The sequence below is a fragment of the Tursiops truncatus genome, chromosome 5 (genome assembly GCF_011762595.2).
Source record: "Tursiops truncatus isolate mTurTru1 chromosome 5, mTurTru1.mat.Y, whole genome shotgun sequence".
Lineage (NCBI taxonomy): Eukaryota > Metazoa > Chordata > Mammalia > Artiodactyla > Delphinidae > Tursiops > Tursiops truncatus.
This window is the reverse complement of record NC_047038.1, coordinates 93,869,863-93,887,553: the sequence shown is the minus strand read 5'-3', so window position 1 is coordinate 93,887,553 and position 17,691 is coordinate 93,869,863. Positions and strand designations below refer to the sequence as shown.

Below are 17,691 nucleotides of genomic sequence, written 5' to 3'. Positions count from 1 at the left end.
AAAAACAGGCAGAAGACCTAAATAGACATTTCTCCAAAGAAGATATACAGATTGCCAATAAACACATGAAAGAATGCTCAACATCATTAATCATTAGAGAAATGCAAATCAAAACTACAATATGAGATATCACCTCACACCAGTCAGAATGGCCATCATCAGATCTACAAACAATAAATGCTGGAGAGTGTGTGGAGAAAAGGGAACCTTCATACACTGTTGGTGGGAATGTAAATTGATACAGCCACTGTGGAGAACAGTATGGAGGTTCCTTAAAAAACTAAAAATAGAACTACCATACGACCCAGCAATCCCACTACTGGGCATATACCCTGAAAAAACTATAATTCAAAAAGAGTCATGTACCACAATGTTCACTGCAGCTCTATTTACAATAGCCAGGACATGGAAGCAACCTAAGTGTCCATCGACAGATGAATGGAGAAAGAAGATGTGGCACATATATACAATGGAATATTACTCAGCCATAAAAAGACACGAAATTGAGTTATTTGTAGTGAGGTGGATGGACCTAGAGTCTGTCATACAGAGTGAAGTAAGTCAGAAAGAGAAAAAAAAATACCGTATGCTAACACATACATATGGAATCTAAAAAAAAAAAAAAAATGGTCATGAAGAACCTAGGGGCAAGATGGGAATAAAGACACAGACCTACTAGAGAATGGACTTGAGGATACGGGGAGGGGGAAGGGTAAGCTGGGACAAAGTGAGAGAGTGGTAGTGTATATATGGACATATATACACTACCAAATGTAAAATAGTTAGCTAGTGGAAAGCAGCCGCATAGCACAGGGAGATCAGCTCGGTGCTTTGTGACCACCTAGAGGGGTGGGATAGGGAGGGTGGGAGGGAGGGAGATGCAAGAGGGAGGAGATATGGGGATATATGTATATGTATAACTGATTCACTTTGTTATAAAGCAGAAACTAACATACCATTGTAAAGCAATTATACTCCAATAAAAATGTTAAAAAAAAAAACACTCCACAGGCCTTAAATTCAACACCTCTACGAAAATCGTTTTATAACTATTTCTAATTCTTCCAATTACAAAAAAATGGCATGTTCATTTTAATTATTCTTGAAAATGTTTATAAAAGTACAGGAAGAAAATTAAAACCATAATTCCGCCACACAGACATAACCACGATTAGCCTTTTAAGTGTATTTATTTCCAGTTGGAAGAGTATTAAAAAGTTCAGCTCCTGAGCTATACATTCATCTTTTAAGGCCCTGATGTCTAACTGGAGAACACTTTCAGCTGCAGGTGAAGCGCAACCACAAGCCAATGAGCATCATGCAATAACTCATGGAACTCACCTCTCACCTCACAAACTGTGACTTCTCTTTAGTGTTATCAAGCTGAATAGAGCTCCTTGTTTCTCAAGCCAAGCCCACAGAGCACCGGAGAACTCCCAAAAAACAACACTACAATCCTACATGAAAACCATGCTTCCGAGTACATCATTAAATCCTCATACTATTATTCCCCATTTTGCAAATGATGAAATGAAGGCTCAGAGAAGTTCAGTAAGTTCATGAGTTAAAGACAAATGATAAACTGGAAGAAAATATTTACAATATATTTGGCAAAGAATATTCAGAATACATAAAGATAAAATCTTCAGAGCAATAAAAAGTAAATAAAAAACAAACAATCTCATGGAAAATTGCAAAAGACAATTCACAGAAGAAAACAAATGGTCAGTAAACGTGAAACAGTACCGTTAATCAGGAATATTAAAATAAAATCAAAAATGTTTCACCTGTCAATAGGGAAACATTTTTAAAAAACCAATACTATCAAGTGTTGGTAAAGACAAGGTGAAAGGACACTCACACCTCGTTGGTGTTGTAGCATAAATTTCTGAAGTCTTCTTTGGATGGTAATTTGGCAGTATCTGAATAATTTTAAATGAGTGTACTTTAATAGCTTCCTCAGAAGAATGCTGACATGGAAATCAAGTGTTCATTATATAGATGTTTACCACAACGCTATTAATAATAGCAAACATTGGAAATAACCAAAAAAGTTTTATAAACTATCGTACATTCATATGATGGAATATCACATACCTATTAAAAACTACATGGTAGATCTATATGCACTGATATGCAAAGCTCTCCAAAGTATATTAGGTTTAAAAAAAATCAAGTTGTAGAGAACTATGTATAGTACGAATCCATTTGTGTTTAACCCAACGTGAATTATTTATATCTGTGTATATGCATGCAAGAACATAAAAAAGGACTAGGAGGGTGTATACCTAACTGCTGCTAGTTTACTCTGGAAAGAAAAAGAATGGGGACTTCTACATTGTTCTGAATGCTATTGTATTGTATGAATATATTTTAAAATTTTATTCATGTGTTACTTTTTTTTTTTAACATCTTTATTGGAGTATAATTGCTTTACAATGGTATGTTAGTTCCTGCTTTATAACAAAGGGAATCAGCTCTACATATACATGTATCCCCATATCTCCTTCCTCTTGCGTCTCCCTCCCTCCCACCCTCCCTATCCCACCCCTCTAGGTGGTCACAAAGCACCGAGCTGATCTCCCTGTGCTATGCGGCTGCTTCCCACTAGCTATCTATTTTACGTTTGGTAGTGTATATATGTCCATGCCACTCTCTCACTTTGTCACAGCTTACCCTTCGCCCTCCCCATACCCTCAAGTCCATTCTCTAGTAGGTCTGCGTCTTTATTCCCATCTTGCCCCTAGGTTCTTCATGACTTTTTTTTTTTTAGATTCCGTACTTTTTATATAAGATTTAATGAGAAAAGCAATGTTAAGAGATGTACAGGGCTTCCCTGGTGGCGCAGTGGTTGAGAGTCCGCCTGCCGATGCAGGGGACGCGGGTTCGTGCCCCGGTCCGGGAAGATCCCACATGCCGCAGAGCGGCTGGGCCCGTGAGCCATGGCCGCTGAGCCTGCGCGTCCGGAGCCTGTGCTCCGCAACGGGAGAGGCCACAACAGTGAGAGGCCCGTGTACCGCAAAAAATAAAATAAAACCGAATAGCATCTCCAACCCAAACACTGAATGCTTACCATGAAACAGAATTTTCCTAGATACCATACACCTTGTTATTTACTCTTTATAATAGGCAGAATGGCTGTTTTCCCATTTTACAGAAGAGAACAGTGAGTCTAAGAAATGGTAAAATGGGAATTGGACATAAAAGACTTCAAATTCCCCTTTTGTTCCCTTTTCCCTTTCCCTATTCCTCCATCGGGTATGCCTGATCACCACAGGCTTATGTTACATCAGATAACATAAATGTCTTCCTTGAGCATATACTTTACCTAATAGTAGTAACAGTAGTTAATAGTGAACATTTCTTAAGGACATATTATGTGGCAGGCATTATAGTATGCAGTCATTTAGTCTTCACAACAGTCCCATAAGATAGGTACTAGTATTTTCATAACACATATTACTAAAAAATAGGAGAAATAGGACTCAAATCCAGGTTCTTAAGACTCAACATGTAGGCTTTTAACCATTAGAGTATCCTAATTTAAAACATACTAGTTGAAAACACTTTAACATTAAAGCTTTGTAAGCCTAGAGTTTCAAATTCCTCCTTTCCAATACAATATAGAATTTTCTATACTCTTGAACTTTAGTATCAACCTCGAACCCTACTAGTCGATGACTCTAGAGATAAGCAGGTTGTGAGCTTTTCATACCATACTTTTATACTACCCGTACCTTACTTTTGCTGACAACATTAGGAAAACAATTAGGTGGGTTTATTAGACATTAGTAGCTTTATGTTTCTTAAAGCACTATGTGACATATCTGCTTCACAACAGTAAGTCTGCCAATAATTTACATTTCTAGGAAATCGAGCCATAAAAGGTTTATGTAAATTAACTAAAAAGGGGACGAGGTTGGCAGAGCTGTATCACCTTTTGGTCTGTGGTTACTGAATTCACCAGGAGCTGGGACTTTAACAGGTATTGCTGAACTTTGAATGGTCAGCACACTAGGAGTGGCAGTAGTAGAATTCGCCTTTGGTCTCTGTCTTGGTGCAATTGAGGTTTCTGTTGGTCCAATGGTATCTGTTATTCTACAACAGAAGAACACATGTCATTCCAAATACTGGGATCATTTCTAACTTACTATTTGTTCTATAAAGGATCTATTTCAACAGATGCATATTTATTATTACTGATGGTCATGTTCGTCCTCTTGGCTTCTTCCTAAGTCTCATTTTCAAGTACTAAATGTTTAATGAAGATAAGGGAGTAAATAAAATAAACCTAACCAATTTCCTCAAGCCAGATTGCTACCACTTATAGTCTGCCACCGGAGCTGGCAAAAAAGGAGTATAGAATCGCTCTTAAGGAGATAAAATAAAGGAAGCAAACAGAAGTCTTCTCAATAAGGTTTTGGACAAAACAGAGCCAACTCTCTAAACCAGTCAGAGAAACAAAAATAAGAAACAACAAACAACAGGCTCCTTTAGCTTGGACTCTTGGCTTAAGAAAAAAAAAAAGAATAGGGCCTAAGGCATGCAAAACAAAAGAAGCCAAAACTTTTAACTGGTGGAGCTATCAGCTCACATTCAGCATCTTAAATCTTTAACTTTGCTTTACTTAAAACACTGAATGGAAATTATATAAAGGTTTTCCCACTAGGACTTAGTTCAGGCCACAAATGTGAGTGGTCAAGTGGAAAGCAGTTTTGAAAGCAAGAGACACTAAATATAATTCAAGAAGACACAGACATTTGCTTTTCTCTTTCAAAAATAGCCAGGAAAAATCTTTAACTTACGTATTTATCAACTCTGCTTTCTATAAATTCAGAACAAAAAACTCGAATACTTCTTAATAGGGTCTATGCTCACTTTTCAAAAGGATTGCAATAAAATCTCTTTATCAAGTTCCCTTAGCACATTTTCAAAATGATCTGACGCTTAAAAGTTTTGCATACTTATGATTTATCAAGTACACATCTGCGGCATTTAGAGGAAGTCCAGTCTATCATAACTGCACAGGACTCTACAGTTCTTTCCTCTATCTGGAGATACCACAAGAGGGAGCCCTCTCAACAACTATCTTTCTCAGAAAGAAAGGATGTGAAATTGAATCAAAAGATTTTGGAAAATCATAGAAATGCACTGTATGTGTGCTGTTTTCTAAAAATAACATTTATGTTTTACACGGGATGGGGATGGTACAAGTCATACGAAAATAGAACTAAAAGGCTATAAAAAGATCATGTATACATGTAACCAATTATATCTCATTTAATCTAATTATTTATTGAGTTCAAATTATGGATATGGCACTAAAACCAATGCTGTACTCCCTAAACTTAAGTAATTTGGGGGAAATATTGTATACAATCTTTCTATTTGCCTACCCATTCTTCATTAAGTGGGTAGTATATAGGCCAGACCTCACCCTGCCTTGTTCCTGTTCTAAATAGCTCCATAAAGGATTCACAACACACGAGCAGGGCAAACCTCTAAAAAGCATATTAAAAGTTCTGCAGACTTTGTTTAGTCTAGTGTTTCCTAACTTATTTCACTAATGTACCAATATCTATTATACAATTACTGATATCCAGCTAATAGGGCTCAGTCTTCAAAGAATTTACAGCCTACCTAGGAAAATATGGCACATGTTCATGAAAATATAATAAAATATAAGACAGAAAAAGTAACCAGCGCTAAGCTAATACTGTCAAGAGTTTCATGGAGGAGTAATTTTACCTTTAACCTAACTTGGCTAGAGAAGGCGCAGGTGAGAACTGGAGGTTAAACATAAATGTGATTTCATCAGACAGTAAAAGAAAGTAAGCGGTCTATGAAGAAATGGGAGGAGAATGCCTGGACAGATTCAGCAAAGTGAAAATACAAACTTAACTAAAATGAAAGAACGAGTAATTACTGACATCAACACTGCTACTGCAGCTTCCTTTGCACTATTGTAGCAGACAAAGAGCTGGTTTTTTGCTTCCTTTCTTTTCTTTTCTGCTGACTAGCCTGAACAATCTTCCTAAAATACACTCTCTTCTCTTAAAATCCCTCAGTGTTTCCATCTGCCAGGGCAGTGATTCTCAACCCTTCCATCTTTAAGATATAAATCATATAAGTTTCACATGTGTAACAGTCCCAAGAGCAGATGCAAATTTTGGGGAGGTGGATGGGGGGTTTTAAGAAGTGAAACAAAAAGTGCCACTGACTGAAGGCAGGGCAGGCAGATAATATCCATAAAAGCTTTAAAACATGTAAATAATGATACTGGCTATTTAAAGATTCCCCCTCCTCCCCTCTCTGGAAATATGCCTTTTACATGGAAAAAAAAAATGATTTACAACTTTTTAACATTTAGAATTTTTCAACTTCTTTACTGATACTATCAATAAAAAATAAACATATTATTGACCAATAAGCACCAATAAACCCTATTTATTTTAATATACATAATGTATAGATTTAACATACTATGACTAGCACTGTGAATTTTAGTTAACTGTTTCATTAACTATTTCATTTCCTTATAATTGTATAGCTGTAACGTGTCATGGTGAAAAGATATTCAAAGCATTACTGTTCAGCTGACTCATGCTTTTTAAAAAATTTGTATCTACTTTCTTAAAGATTTAATCATTAACAAAATAATTATTTTAAAATATAAGTAACAATAAAATTCAACTGACAAGTCCTACAATAATTCATAATGACCACTCAACTATAACAGCAGTTGCTAACTACAGCTATGTCATGGGTAAGACAGTCAGTCATGCTGGATTCCTGCAAGTTAGACATCACATTACTCCTTCGTCTCTTACTCAAAAGAGTATTTTAAATTTAAGTGAATGAAGATAATGTTTTTAGAGTGATGCCATATTTTTTTAAAAAAACTAAGTCATTCTCAAGTGATATTTCAATAATTTACAAATAACAGATTATTTATAACACACCTGACAACCAAGTTCCAAATAGTAGAACTGACTGCAAAGTTGAAAACTCACCGGTCTAAAGGCCAAAATCCAAATTTCTCAGCATGACATATAAAGTTGCTCATGACTGATATTTACCTACCCCCTCCTCATCTTCATTTCCCACCACTCCTGTACATGTGCCCTTATTATGCCCCAGCCTTGTAGTTTCACAAAGGCTGTCCTCATCGGCAATGTTTGCCTGCTATGGTTTCACTGCCCATCATTCCAAGTGACTAGACTATTCATCCTTCAAGAAAAGAGTCCAGCAACTCCCACCGGATTCTTCCTGTGCTCCTGTCTTCTTTCCCTTCCTCCACCCTCAGAGCTGCCCGATATCTATCAAGGTGTGACTGTTCACCCGTCTATCTTCATTTGGATCAGAGCTCCTTGGAAATAAACACTGCTGCTTTTTCTTTGTGGTCTCAGTATCTGTATCTTGAATGTAACAAGTGCGTGACAAATATTTTTTATGTATTTTATGTCAAATAAAATACTTTGCATAAGTAAAATACAATACAAAAAACTGTGGCCAAGAAATCTCCCCAAATGTAATATTACGCCTGTCTGATAATGTAAAATACAGTCCTGCTTATTAACTTTTAAACTCAAAAAAGAAAGCACGAGAAAAATAAAAAAAAATCAGTCATTAATTCAATCATTAGTCAGATTTAGGTCTTAACCTATGTAATTCGTATCAAACATTAATGTAGTAAAGAACTATAAAAATTATTTAAGGGCTTCCCTGGTGGCGCAGTGGTTGAGAGTCCGCCTGCCGATGCAGGGGACACGGGTTCGTGCCCCGGTCCAGGAAGATCCCACATGCCGCGGAGCGGCTGGGTGGGCCCGTGAGCCATAGCCGCTGGGCCTGCGCGTCCGGAGCCTGTGCTCCGCAACGGGAGAGGCCACAACAGTGAGAGGCCCGCGTACCGCAAAAAAAAAAAAAAAAATTATTTAAAACATTATATTTCTTTATCAGTCTTAAAAGTATTACCATTATAACCACTCATTATAAAATATACATAGCTATTTTTTCTTTCAGTAAATTAAACAAAATCATACTAGCTATTAAGTAAAACATAAAATCTCATAAATTAGTTGCCATGTGACGAAATGACAACTTCCCCCTGTAAAAGGACCCAGTGTAACATCAGCAGTTACACAATCACTTCGTGATTGCTGAGAGGTAGCAGTTCAAGTGCAACTGCTGTCAAACCCTGTTATATAAGAAAGCTTATTCTGTACTTCCAATAAGGAATACGACACTTTTTGTGGGTGAAGATGATATTTAATGAATGACACTTGCTAGGATTAAAAACAAGAACTGTCCTCTTTTTTCTTAAATGCCTTTTCAAATTTCAGCATAGTTTTGCCTACCTGGCTTTTATTTGGCTTTTCCTAGAAGCTGCTTCACTAGCAGTCATCGGTTCAGGAAGAGCTGAAGGAATAGGAGAATTCTTGGAAGAAAAAATAAAACTTTTCATTTTAGTTTTTATTTCAATTGCAGAAAGCTTTACTTAAACACTACAGATACACTCTTAAATTTTAAAAGTGTTGTCTGTGAGACAATCTCTTCACCTCAGATATCTATAAATTGTTCACATATATTTGCAAATATCAGTGCATGTTATACAAATGTCATTTTCATATTTGTGTTCCACAAAATTGTTCACATATATTTGCAAATATCAGTGCATGTTAAACAAATGTCACTTTCATATTTGTGTTCCACAGAAACCCTTGGAAAATAAACAGAACAACATCATTATATCCACTTTACAAATGGGTAAATCTTGGGTATAAAGGATTATATTACACTTGTAAATCAATGACTATTTCACACTCTTTGGAAGAAGAAGCAAAACACCAAGCACATGAACACCGTGTTGTTTTACATACTGCAGGTAATTTTCATGACACTGCTTGTCAAGTCTAGAAAACAAGAGGAGAGGCTTCACTCATTTGTTTATCCTCTATAATGTTTGGCTTATAGTAAGTACTCAATAAATGTTTGCTGAGTGAAAAGCTAAAAATCCAGGCAAATGTCAAATAAAGCTACTTTCATTACAAGAATGTTAGTAATGACTTTCAGCTTCAACCAAGAATATATTATATTGACATAGTAAAAACTTCAAAAAACAAAAAGGAAAAGGTACCAAATTCCTTCTTTTTTCTCAGTGGGGTGGATTAAGTTATACACAAAGGAAGCCTATAAAACAAGTCAGGCCAGAATGATCTTCACAATGTTGAGAACAGCTTAAAAATCACTGATGATTCTAGACTTTTATTAAAATTAGCAGACTCGCCATATACCGTTAATCTGATGTAGTTAAGTATGCAGACACCAGATACAATTCAAAGCCTTTGCATGGTAATAGCTATTACCAACTCAGCTTCCCTGCACTAGACACTGGGTTTTACATTTATTATTTCTAATCCTCATAATTACTATCCCTGTTTTACAGAAAAAGTAACAAACTATTAAGTAACTCCCCAAAATATACAAAATCAGTCACTGATAAAGACAGAATTGAACCCAGTTCTCTGCATTTACAACGCCTATGCTCTTTATGCCAAAGGTAACCAAACTTTAGGGTGCTTAGTGTCTCAGTAATTTTTCATGACACCCGGCCCCACCCTGCTCCCCAAAAATCTAAGAGTCCTGTTTTTTCAACAGTTAGGCCCAAACAACTTAATAATAGTAGTTTGTGCTGTATCAGACAGAGGTCACTGTGTTTCCCTCAAACATGCAAAACATCCTGCAGTGCCCTCAATCCACTGTAGCTCCCCAGAGCACCACAGTACATAGTTTGGCAACTGTAGCTTTGTATCAAAAATACTAATCACAAACATACCATGAGACCACTTGTCTTGAAACAAGTAACTCTGAAAGTATATATATCCACACAGATAAAATGTGTTTTAAATTCATATCCTACTTGCAAAACTACTTACATTGATGTTGGAGACTGGACAATCCTTTTTGGCAAATTTAAATGCAAAATATGACACTTGAAATATATCGGGTCTACGTTCTGGATCTGGTTCAAGCATGAACCCTGCAAGAATAGATCAAAATGTTAAGACGTTTCATTGAACACGGAAGCAATTAGGGGTACATTAAAAGGATAAAATAAATATATATATATTTCCATTCTAAGAGCAGTGATGATTCCACCAAACTTTGTTAACGTATATAGAAAACATTAGAATTGCTATTTTATACAATATCCCAAACTAAAGACAAACCAGTCCTAGAACAGTTCTGTACTGAAAGTATGAACGACAAATATGAGTATTTTTCTGGGACCCTAACGCAAAAGAAAAAGTAAGTTTAGTGAACACTGGGGAATTATCCAAAAAAGTTCCAGGGCTGTAGTAGGGGTCCTTATTTTCACTATTATCTAAAATACCTCTACTAATTTTTAAGTGCTCCTAAATCATTTAAGAGAAGACTGAATTTGTATGCATTATAGTCTGTTTAACAAAGTAGTAGAGGGTTGGCACTATAATTTTCCTAAAACATGCTTTCTTCCCACGCTGATGATAGCAATATTCATCATAGTTCTGTATTTCAACATGCTATCCACATCATGTTCAGAAGTACAAGCATAATTTCGTGGTTCTATTATGAACAGATTTCACACCAACCCTACAGCATTGCTTGGAAGGCCTGACCTTTTTTCTAACCAAAATGACCACTACCACTTGTCAATTTCTTGAACTACTTGTTAATTTACAATTTCACAAGAAGGCTGACATTTATACTCAATTACATATGTAAAAAATCCATATTTTGTTAAAGCAGTCTTCATATTCTAACGCTGCTTCATTGATTAACTCTAAGTTCTCATCTTATTCAAATAATTTTTAAACCTATCTGCAATGTAAAATTTACAGCGTTAATTAGATAATATTCTAAAATGTACTAACAAAATTATGTACAGAGATATCAAGGTATATAAACAGCTAAATTAAAATTATAAATCAAAATGAATTAAATCTACCTTTCAAACTTAAGTAATATTTGAACAAACAATGTGTAATACATCTCCAACAGCATGATAAATTTATTTGCTAAAAACATGGTTGTTTGGCAAGTGACACTAAGCACATACAAAAATTTATTTGGGAGATTCTGGACTCGGTTTTATTATATTCTGCATATCACTTGATTTTATTTATTTAAAAAGGCTAACAGATATCACTTACAAAATTGATATTTTACTATTGTATCACCATTGTTAGAAATAACTCAGAACATTTAAGTCTAATATTTATTAATGCATATTCAACTTCATTCAAATCCAGAAAAGATCTGAAAAATCTACAAGGTTTATTTCATCCTCCAAAGTTATATTTTATCTTGATACCAACAGATATTACATGTTTTAAAAGTAACAACAGTACATGATATGGGGATAAATTTAAACAGACTTTTACCAATGTGGGTAGAACTGATAACATCTCATAAGCAAACAAAAGGACCTCTAACTCCCCTGGCTCATGTTTCCATGTGGGAATACATCTTCTGGAGGCACTTCTGCTTGCCGAACTGTACTGATACCATTTATGTGACATAAAATCAGCCTAAAAGGTCATGACTAGCATTTGTTTTAGTAAAGTAGAATAGAAAACATTAGAGTGCATTACTGTAAGTATAAGCAATGTTTCAAGAAACTTGTTTTATGTGTATGTATATGTAAAATGTATTTTTTACCATGGATCACCATCAAGCGGTTTGAAAACCACTGTGCTAGTGACCTCTCTCTATTAGTATAATACAGTCCTCGCCAAGGGAAAGACAGTGATTTGTCTAATTTAGACTAGAAGAAAAGAAATAGGCACCTACACGTGTCCATCTCTGTTGCTCTTTCTTTCAACAGTTTATTCTCAGGACATGTATGTTCTCTACAGAACCATGTTTTGCCAAGTGGCCTACTTCTGTGGAAGCAGTCCATGGTTTTCCAACATTGTCTATGACTCTGTGAGAGTATATTTGGGGGTTGTATATGCATTAATAGGCCCATTTGGCTTCAGAGTCCCTTCTGCAATCTGCTTTGTCATTTTATCTAATGAGATCCTGTGCCCCATCTCTAATTTGGTTCTAAATTCAAAGTATAAAGAGGCTGAAACCCACAGTAGACCATGGTTACATTTTTATCTCTGAATATTTTTATATTGAAGGTTATCAGCCATTTAAAAAAAAAGAAAAAAATCTCAATAAGGCACTGTTAAAGCACTTAATAATGTAATTTTTCAAACTCTCCAAAAGAATGGATTGCAAAATGTACTCCTAGATTACTGAATGATGTAATCTGGAGTGTAGAGGTTTCAGTTCTAATCCAGCTAAACACTGGAGCATATCTACCAAAAATGACAATTTCAATTTTTAAGTAGTTGATCCAAAGTCATTTTCTCTCACAATAATTAAACCTCAAGTCTAGTGTTTTATTAACTCCTACTTCATGACAATAAAACCATTTCATCTATAGAAATATGCTCCTGAGGAGAAGGAGTGGATTAAGGAATACATGTGTCTAATTCATCCAAAAGTGAATCAAGTAATTAAGTTTTGTTTTTGCTTTTGTTTTTTTGCGGTACGCGGGCCTCTCACTGTTGTGGCCTCTCCCGTTGCGGAGCACAGGCTCCAGACGCGCAGGCTCAGCGGCCATGGCTCACGGGCCCAGCTGCTCCGCAGCATGTGGGATCTTCCCGGACCGGGGCACGAACCCGTGTCCCCTGCATCGGCAGGCGGACTCTCAACCACTGCGCCACCAGGGAAGCCCCCTAGTAATTAAGTTTTTTAAAAAAGACAGAGAAGCTAGAATACACCCTTGTTTACCCAACTTAATATGATCATGTGAGTCAGCACAAGACCATTCCCATTAACCTTGATTCTACTGTAAATATAAAATCGACCTTTAAAAAGTAAGCCATAATAGAAATGTAAGGATATTTCTCTGCTCCTCTTACTTGTGTGACTCTTTCTATTGACACAAATATCACTAACTCAACCTAAGAACACAAAACAGTCTCAGCACTGAAGGTACTATATGACTAAACCACCACAGTATTTCCAACTGATGTATCAGACTATCTGATAAAAATCACTTGCCGAAGGCAACTGAATTAATTATGCTTATTCTAATTTTGCAAAGGAAAGTACACCATCCATGCATATTCTAGCAAAAAGAGCAGCTAAAGGAGCAGTGGCTGCTGCAGCACAGCAGTGGCCAAGTTAACCCTACGGTTACATCGAGGACGCACACCAAAAATTAAATGAAGTAGTTTCCATTCAAGTTACCTAAAATGATGGATCCATACTGGGTCCTAAGTAAAAGTTAAACCAGCATCTCTAATCTAACAGCTCAACAAATTTAACAGGAAAATACTTTGGACAGAGGTCTCAAAAGAATGTTCCTGCTTAAAATTTGTTAATATTTTTTCCTTCCACAAGACACTTTTTCTCTCCCACAGACTTCCAGCTATTACACTTATAGTAATTTACCTGAAAAGAGAAATACCCACTCTAATTTTGCAATCATAAATACTTCAAGCATTAACTTGTTATTTTTGTCTGTTGACCTATGGAAAGTATTATAGAAACTTACATGTTAGGCAAAGATGTTCTACAAACCTTATTCTATGGACTGTTGAAATGAAACCAAATTTAGCAGCTAATTAAATAAATGTGTTCAATCATAATGTAAAGACTAATGGCACTATAAATATGCCAGGATAGTATATTTGGGATAGCCCTGGTAGCTGTTCCTAAAAGTTATTGATCACAGCCCTCTCTTTACATCTCCCCAAATGGTAACCCAGAGCCAATGACTGAAAACCTTCAAGGAAACCCTATCTTAATCTCTGATTTCTTTTCAAAGGTACATTAAAATGTCTGAGATTTTTTTCAACAAAAAAATATATAGGAAGACAGTGGGTGAAGAGCATAAATGAAGCAAGATTGGCCATGAGTTGATAATCACTGAAGCTGGGTGGCAGGTACATGATAAACCACTGCACTGTTCTGCCTATATTTATATGTATTTTTTAACTTCCATAATGAATTTTAAGTGTATCTAAATAAGCAAGTTCCTGGTTTCCCACAGAAAACAGGTATTAAAATAAATGTATTTATTATCAAAACAACAAGAAATAACAAGTGTTGGTAGAATGTGGAAAAAAGGGAACCCTTGTGCAATGCTGGTGGGAATGTAAATTGGTACAGCTACTGTGGTAAACAGTACAGAGGTCTTTCAAAAAGTTGAAAATAGAGTACCATATAATCCATCAATTCTCCTTCTGAGTATGTATCTGAAGGAAACAAAAACACTAACTCAAAAAGATATCTGCTCCCCCGTGTTCACTGCAGCATTATTTACAAAAGCCAAGATATGGAAGCAACCTAAGTATCCATCAATGGATGAATGGATAAAGAAAATGAGAGGCATACACACACACACACACACACACACACACACACACACCATGGAAATATTACTCAGTCACTAAAAAAAGAGAAGGAAATCTTGCCATCTGCAACAACATGAATGAACGTGAGGGCATTATGCTAAGTGAAATTGGTCAGACAGACAACAAATACCATATGATCTCACTTAAAAAAAAAAAAAAGACAGATACAGAGAACAGACTGGTTCATTATATATTATATATCACTATTTCATGCACAAAGTTAAGAGTTAAGAAAATTAATCTTAGTAGTTACATTTAACAGTATATTCTGGAATATATGATAAATTATGGTAAACGTTTGATATCCAACCTTAACCTGAAAAACCAAGTTTGGCTTCAAAGCATCCAAAGAAATCTCTGCAGGGAAAGTACATCCTACTTAGTATCTGACAGCAGATGCCCTGACCCTCACCCAGAAAATCAAAAATTAGGTTAGCTCAGGAAGAATTATAATGACGTCAGTAGTAGTGGTAGTGGGAGCTATAGTAGTAATAATGATAGTAGTATTAAAGGCCATCTCTTTCTGAGTACTCACACATACTAAGAAGCACTTCTCATAATTCATTTAATTTTCACAATAACCTTAAGAGGTAGGTCATTTAATATGCTCATTTTAGAAATCAAACTGAAATAAATGGAGCTGCCCCGTATCCTGTACCAAATAGGTGACAGAGCAGATGCAAGCCTAGGCCATTTGGCTCCGGAGGCCGAATTGCTCTTAATCTCCACAATGTACTTCCTTAACTACCATAACAGAAGCTAAAAGAAAGGTGAAGCAACCAGCCTTCTGTTCACTCATCAAAACTATTCAGTAATCCCGTTAGTTATGCTTCTCATTCTCCTCTAAATATTCTCTAAGTTCTTTTCAACTCTTAGATCCAAAAATGCAAAGTGATTCTCTCCTCATTGCCGCCTGCAATCCATCTCCATTACTTGTCTACTGGAAAAGTTAACAGAAGCTAAGAAGGAAAATTCTAAATAATTGCTACTTTTAAGAAGTAAAGTCTGCAGAAAGTTAATAAACTGAGCTTTGTGGACAGTAGTTAATATAATTAACAATTATTATCATTAATATATTAAATATTACTATATAATAATAACTACCCTTGACCAAACTGGTGATAATCAAAAGTATATTCAAATACTTATATAACCACAAACCATACAGTTTTAACAAAGATTAAGCATGGCTATTTCATTTTCAAAAATCTTGAATCATATAAAATAGATGTAAACAGCATTAGTAAATCTATTCATACTAAGAAGATATATTTTTTAAATGTTTTATCTTATAAATAAATGTGGGGCAACTACATTGTATGAATAGACAGTTGGCAATAAAAAGCTTCACTTTCAAAAACTATGAGCACAGCTAGGTAGTTTCTTGTTTCTGAAGGTAGAATTTACTTGAAAGCAATGTAAATCACCAATTAGTTTATTATAAAAGCAGACAGAGGAACCTAAATAGGATAGTGAGAAACAGGCATGGTCACATGTGAAAAACGTAAAAAATAAAATTGCAGGGCTTCCCTGGTGGCGCAGTGGTTGGGAGTCCGCCTGCCGATGCAGGGGACATGGGTTCGTGCCCCGGTCCGGGAGGATCCCACATGCCGGGGAGTGGCTGTGCTCCGCAGCAGGAGAGGCCACAACAGTGAGAGGCCCATATACCGCAAAATAAATAAATAAATAAAATAAAATTGCAAAGAATCTAAATGTTTTCTAAAAACCACTGCATTATAGATAAGTATGTTCGGGTTTTAAAAAATCCCTACTTTGTTATTAAGCTTTTACTACTCAAGACAATATTTAAAAAGTAAAGTCCACAAAAGCCCTTTGATGGGAGATAAAATACCAACATTTACTTGAGTGCTTTTATTTTATTCAACCTTGTTTTTTTATTTCTGCCTAGCTCTGAGAAACCAGTTCAAAGAAATTAATACATGGCCAAATTTATACTAACACTGATAAAAACTAAAATCTGTACATTTATTGAAAAATAAAGCAAGCATATGATGCCCAGTAAAGCATCAATGAACTAGAGTCCAATTAGATCCTAAAATTATCTGCAGTGTTTAGCTTTTCTACCTTCCTACTATACACAAACACACATACCCATACACACATACATAGAGAAGGAAAACAAACAAACCTAACACAAGAAAATAAGATCTCAAATAGAAAGAAGCCTCACATGTGAAACAGAATCCCATCCCATCCCTACAGGCTGTAGGAGCTGTAGCTGGTATGTGATTTATCAGTCTACTCAAATGAGAACCTAATCCTAGGTTGCAGAGTTAGTGTACTGGAGCCTGTGTCTGAAGTTTAAGCAGGACTTGTAAACCTGAGATATAAACTGGCTGTGGCAAGAGGGAAGATTGGAAACGACTGGATCTCTTAGAATCTACACTGTTGCATTCTGAATGAAATGTTGAAAATCTCTCATTTATAGCTGTGCAAATAAACCAGAAATTTCTTGTAGCTATCAAAAAAAAATAAGATTTCATCACTATAAGCAAATTAAATCATGAATCAGGGTATATACTGTCCAGCCTCTCATACAGTTTTGTCCAATGAGAATACTGAGTTGCGAAGACACTGCAAGATCCTCAATAGAATCCTCAGTCCAGTTGTGATTAAAGCATTATACTTAACAACAAAACAGTGCCACAGATACAATGATTTACAACAAGGGCTTCAACAAAAGGTTAAACTTCAATTAGCCAGAACACTCAACTGCCAAAGTAAATTCCTCAATCTATTTTTTGAGCATTCCAATTAATGAGTTTTTTCCATGCTTTTGATGCCCTAATTTTTGGACAATGAAGGAAGAAAGCAACTGGATAAGACAGAGCAGCTTATGGGTATGAAGTTTATTCAAATATACTCTAAAGTATGTTTGCGCTCTAAAAAAAATTCACATTCTGCAAAATGGCAGGCTAAAAATAACAGGGCTAATGAGGAAAAGAGAGCTGGGACAAACCACTGAAAAAAAAAAACTATACAGCTCTGTCACCAGAACACTGACAAAAACATTAACTGGTATCTGGGAAGGTAACTTGGGCTGACCAGGCAGGTAGCTTAATTTGGCTGAAGGCTGCCACGAGGACATAAAAACACATCAAAATAAGACTAGGAGGTTCTCAACCAATAAGATAAAAGTGCAGTTCCGAGCCAGCGAGTGTGCTAGTCAGGAGGCCATCCATTGGTAGAGAGTCACACAAAAGCTGAGAGGTAG

At 35.9% G+C, this 17,691-nt stretch overlaps 1 protein-coding gene across 4 annotated transcripts in view; it reads right to left on the bottom strand.

Annotated features, from left to right (window-relative positions):
• BMP2K (BMP2 inducible kinase) overlaps positions 1-17,691 on the bottom strand; it is a 124,011-nt gene that overhangs the window by 32,508 nt on the left and 73,812 nt on the right. For all 4 annotated transcript variants that reach the window (XM_019932779.3, XM_019932780.3, XM_019932781.3 and 1 more), the window contains 3 exons: positions 9,936-10,039; positions 8,358-8,437; positions 3,938-4,098 (listed from right to left, as the gene is read on the bottom strand). In XM_019932779.3, coding sequence (XP_019788338.2) covers positions 3,938-4,098; positions 8,358-8,437; positions 9,936-10,039 — 345 coding nt within the window. The remainder of the gene's footprint in view (positions 1-3,937; positions 4,099-8,357; positions 8,438-9,935; positions 10,040-17,691) is intronic.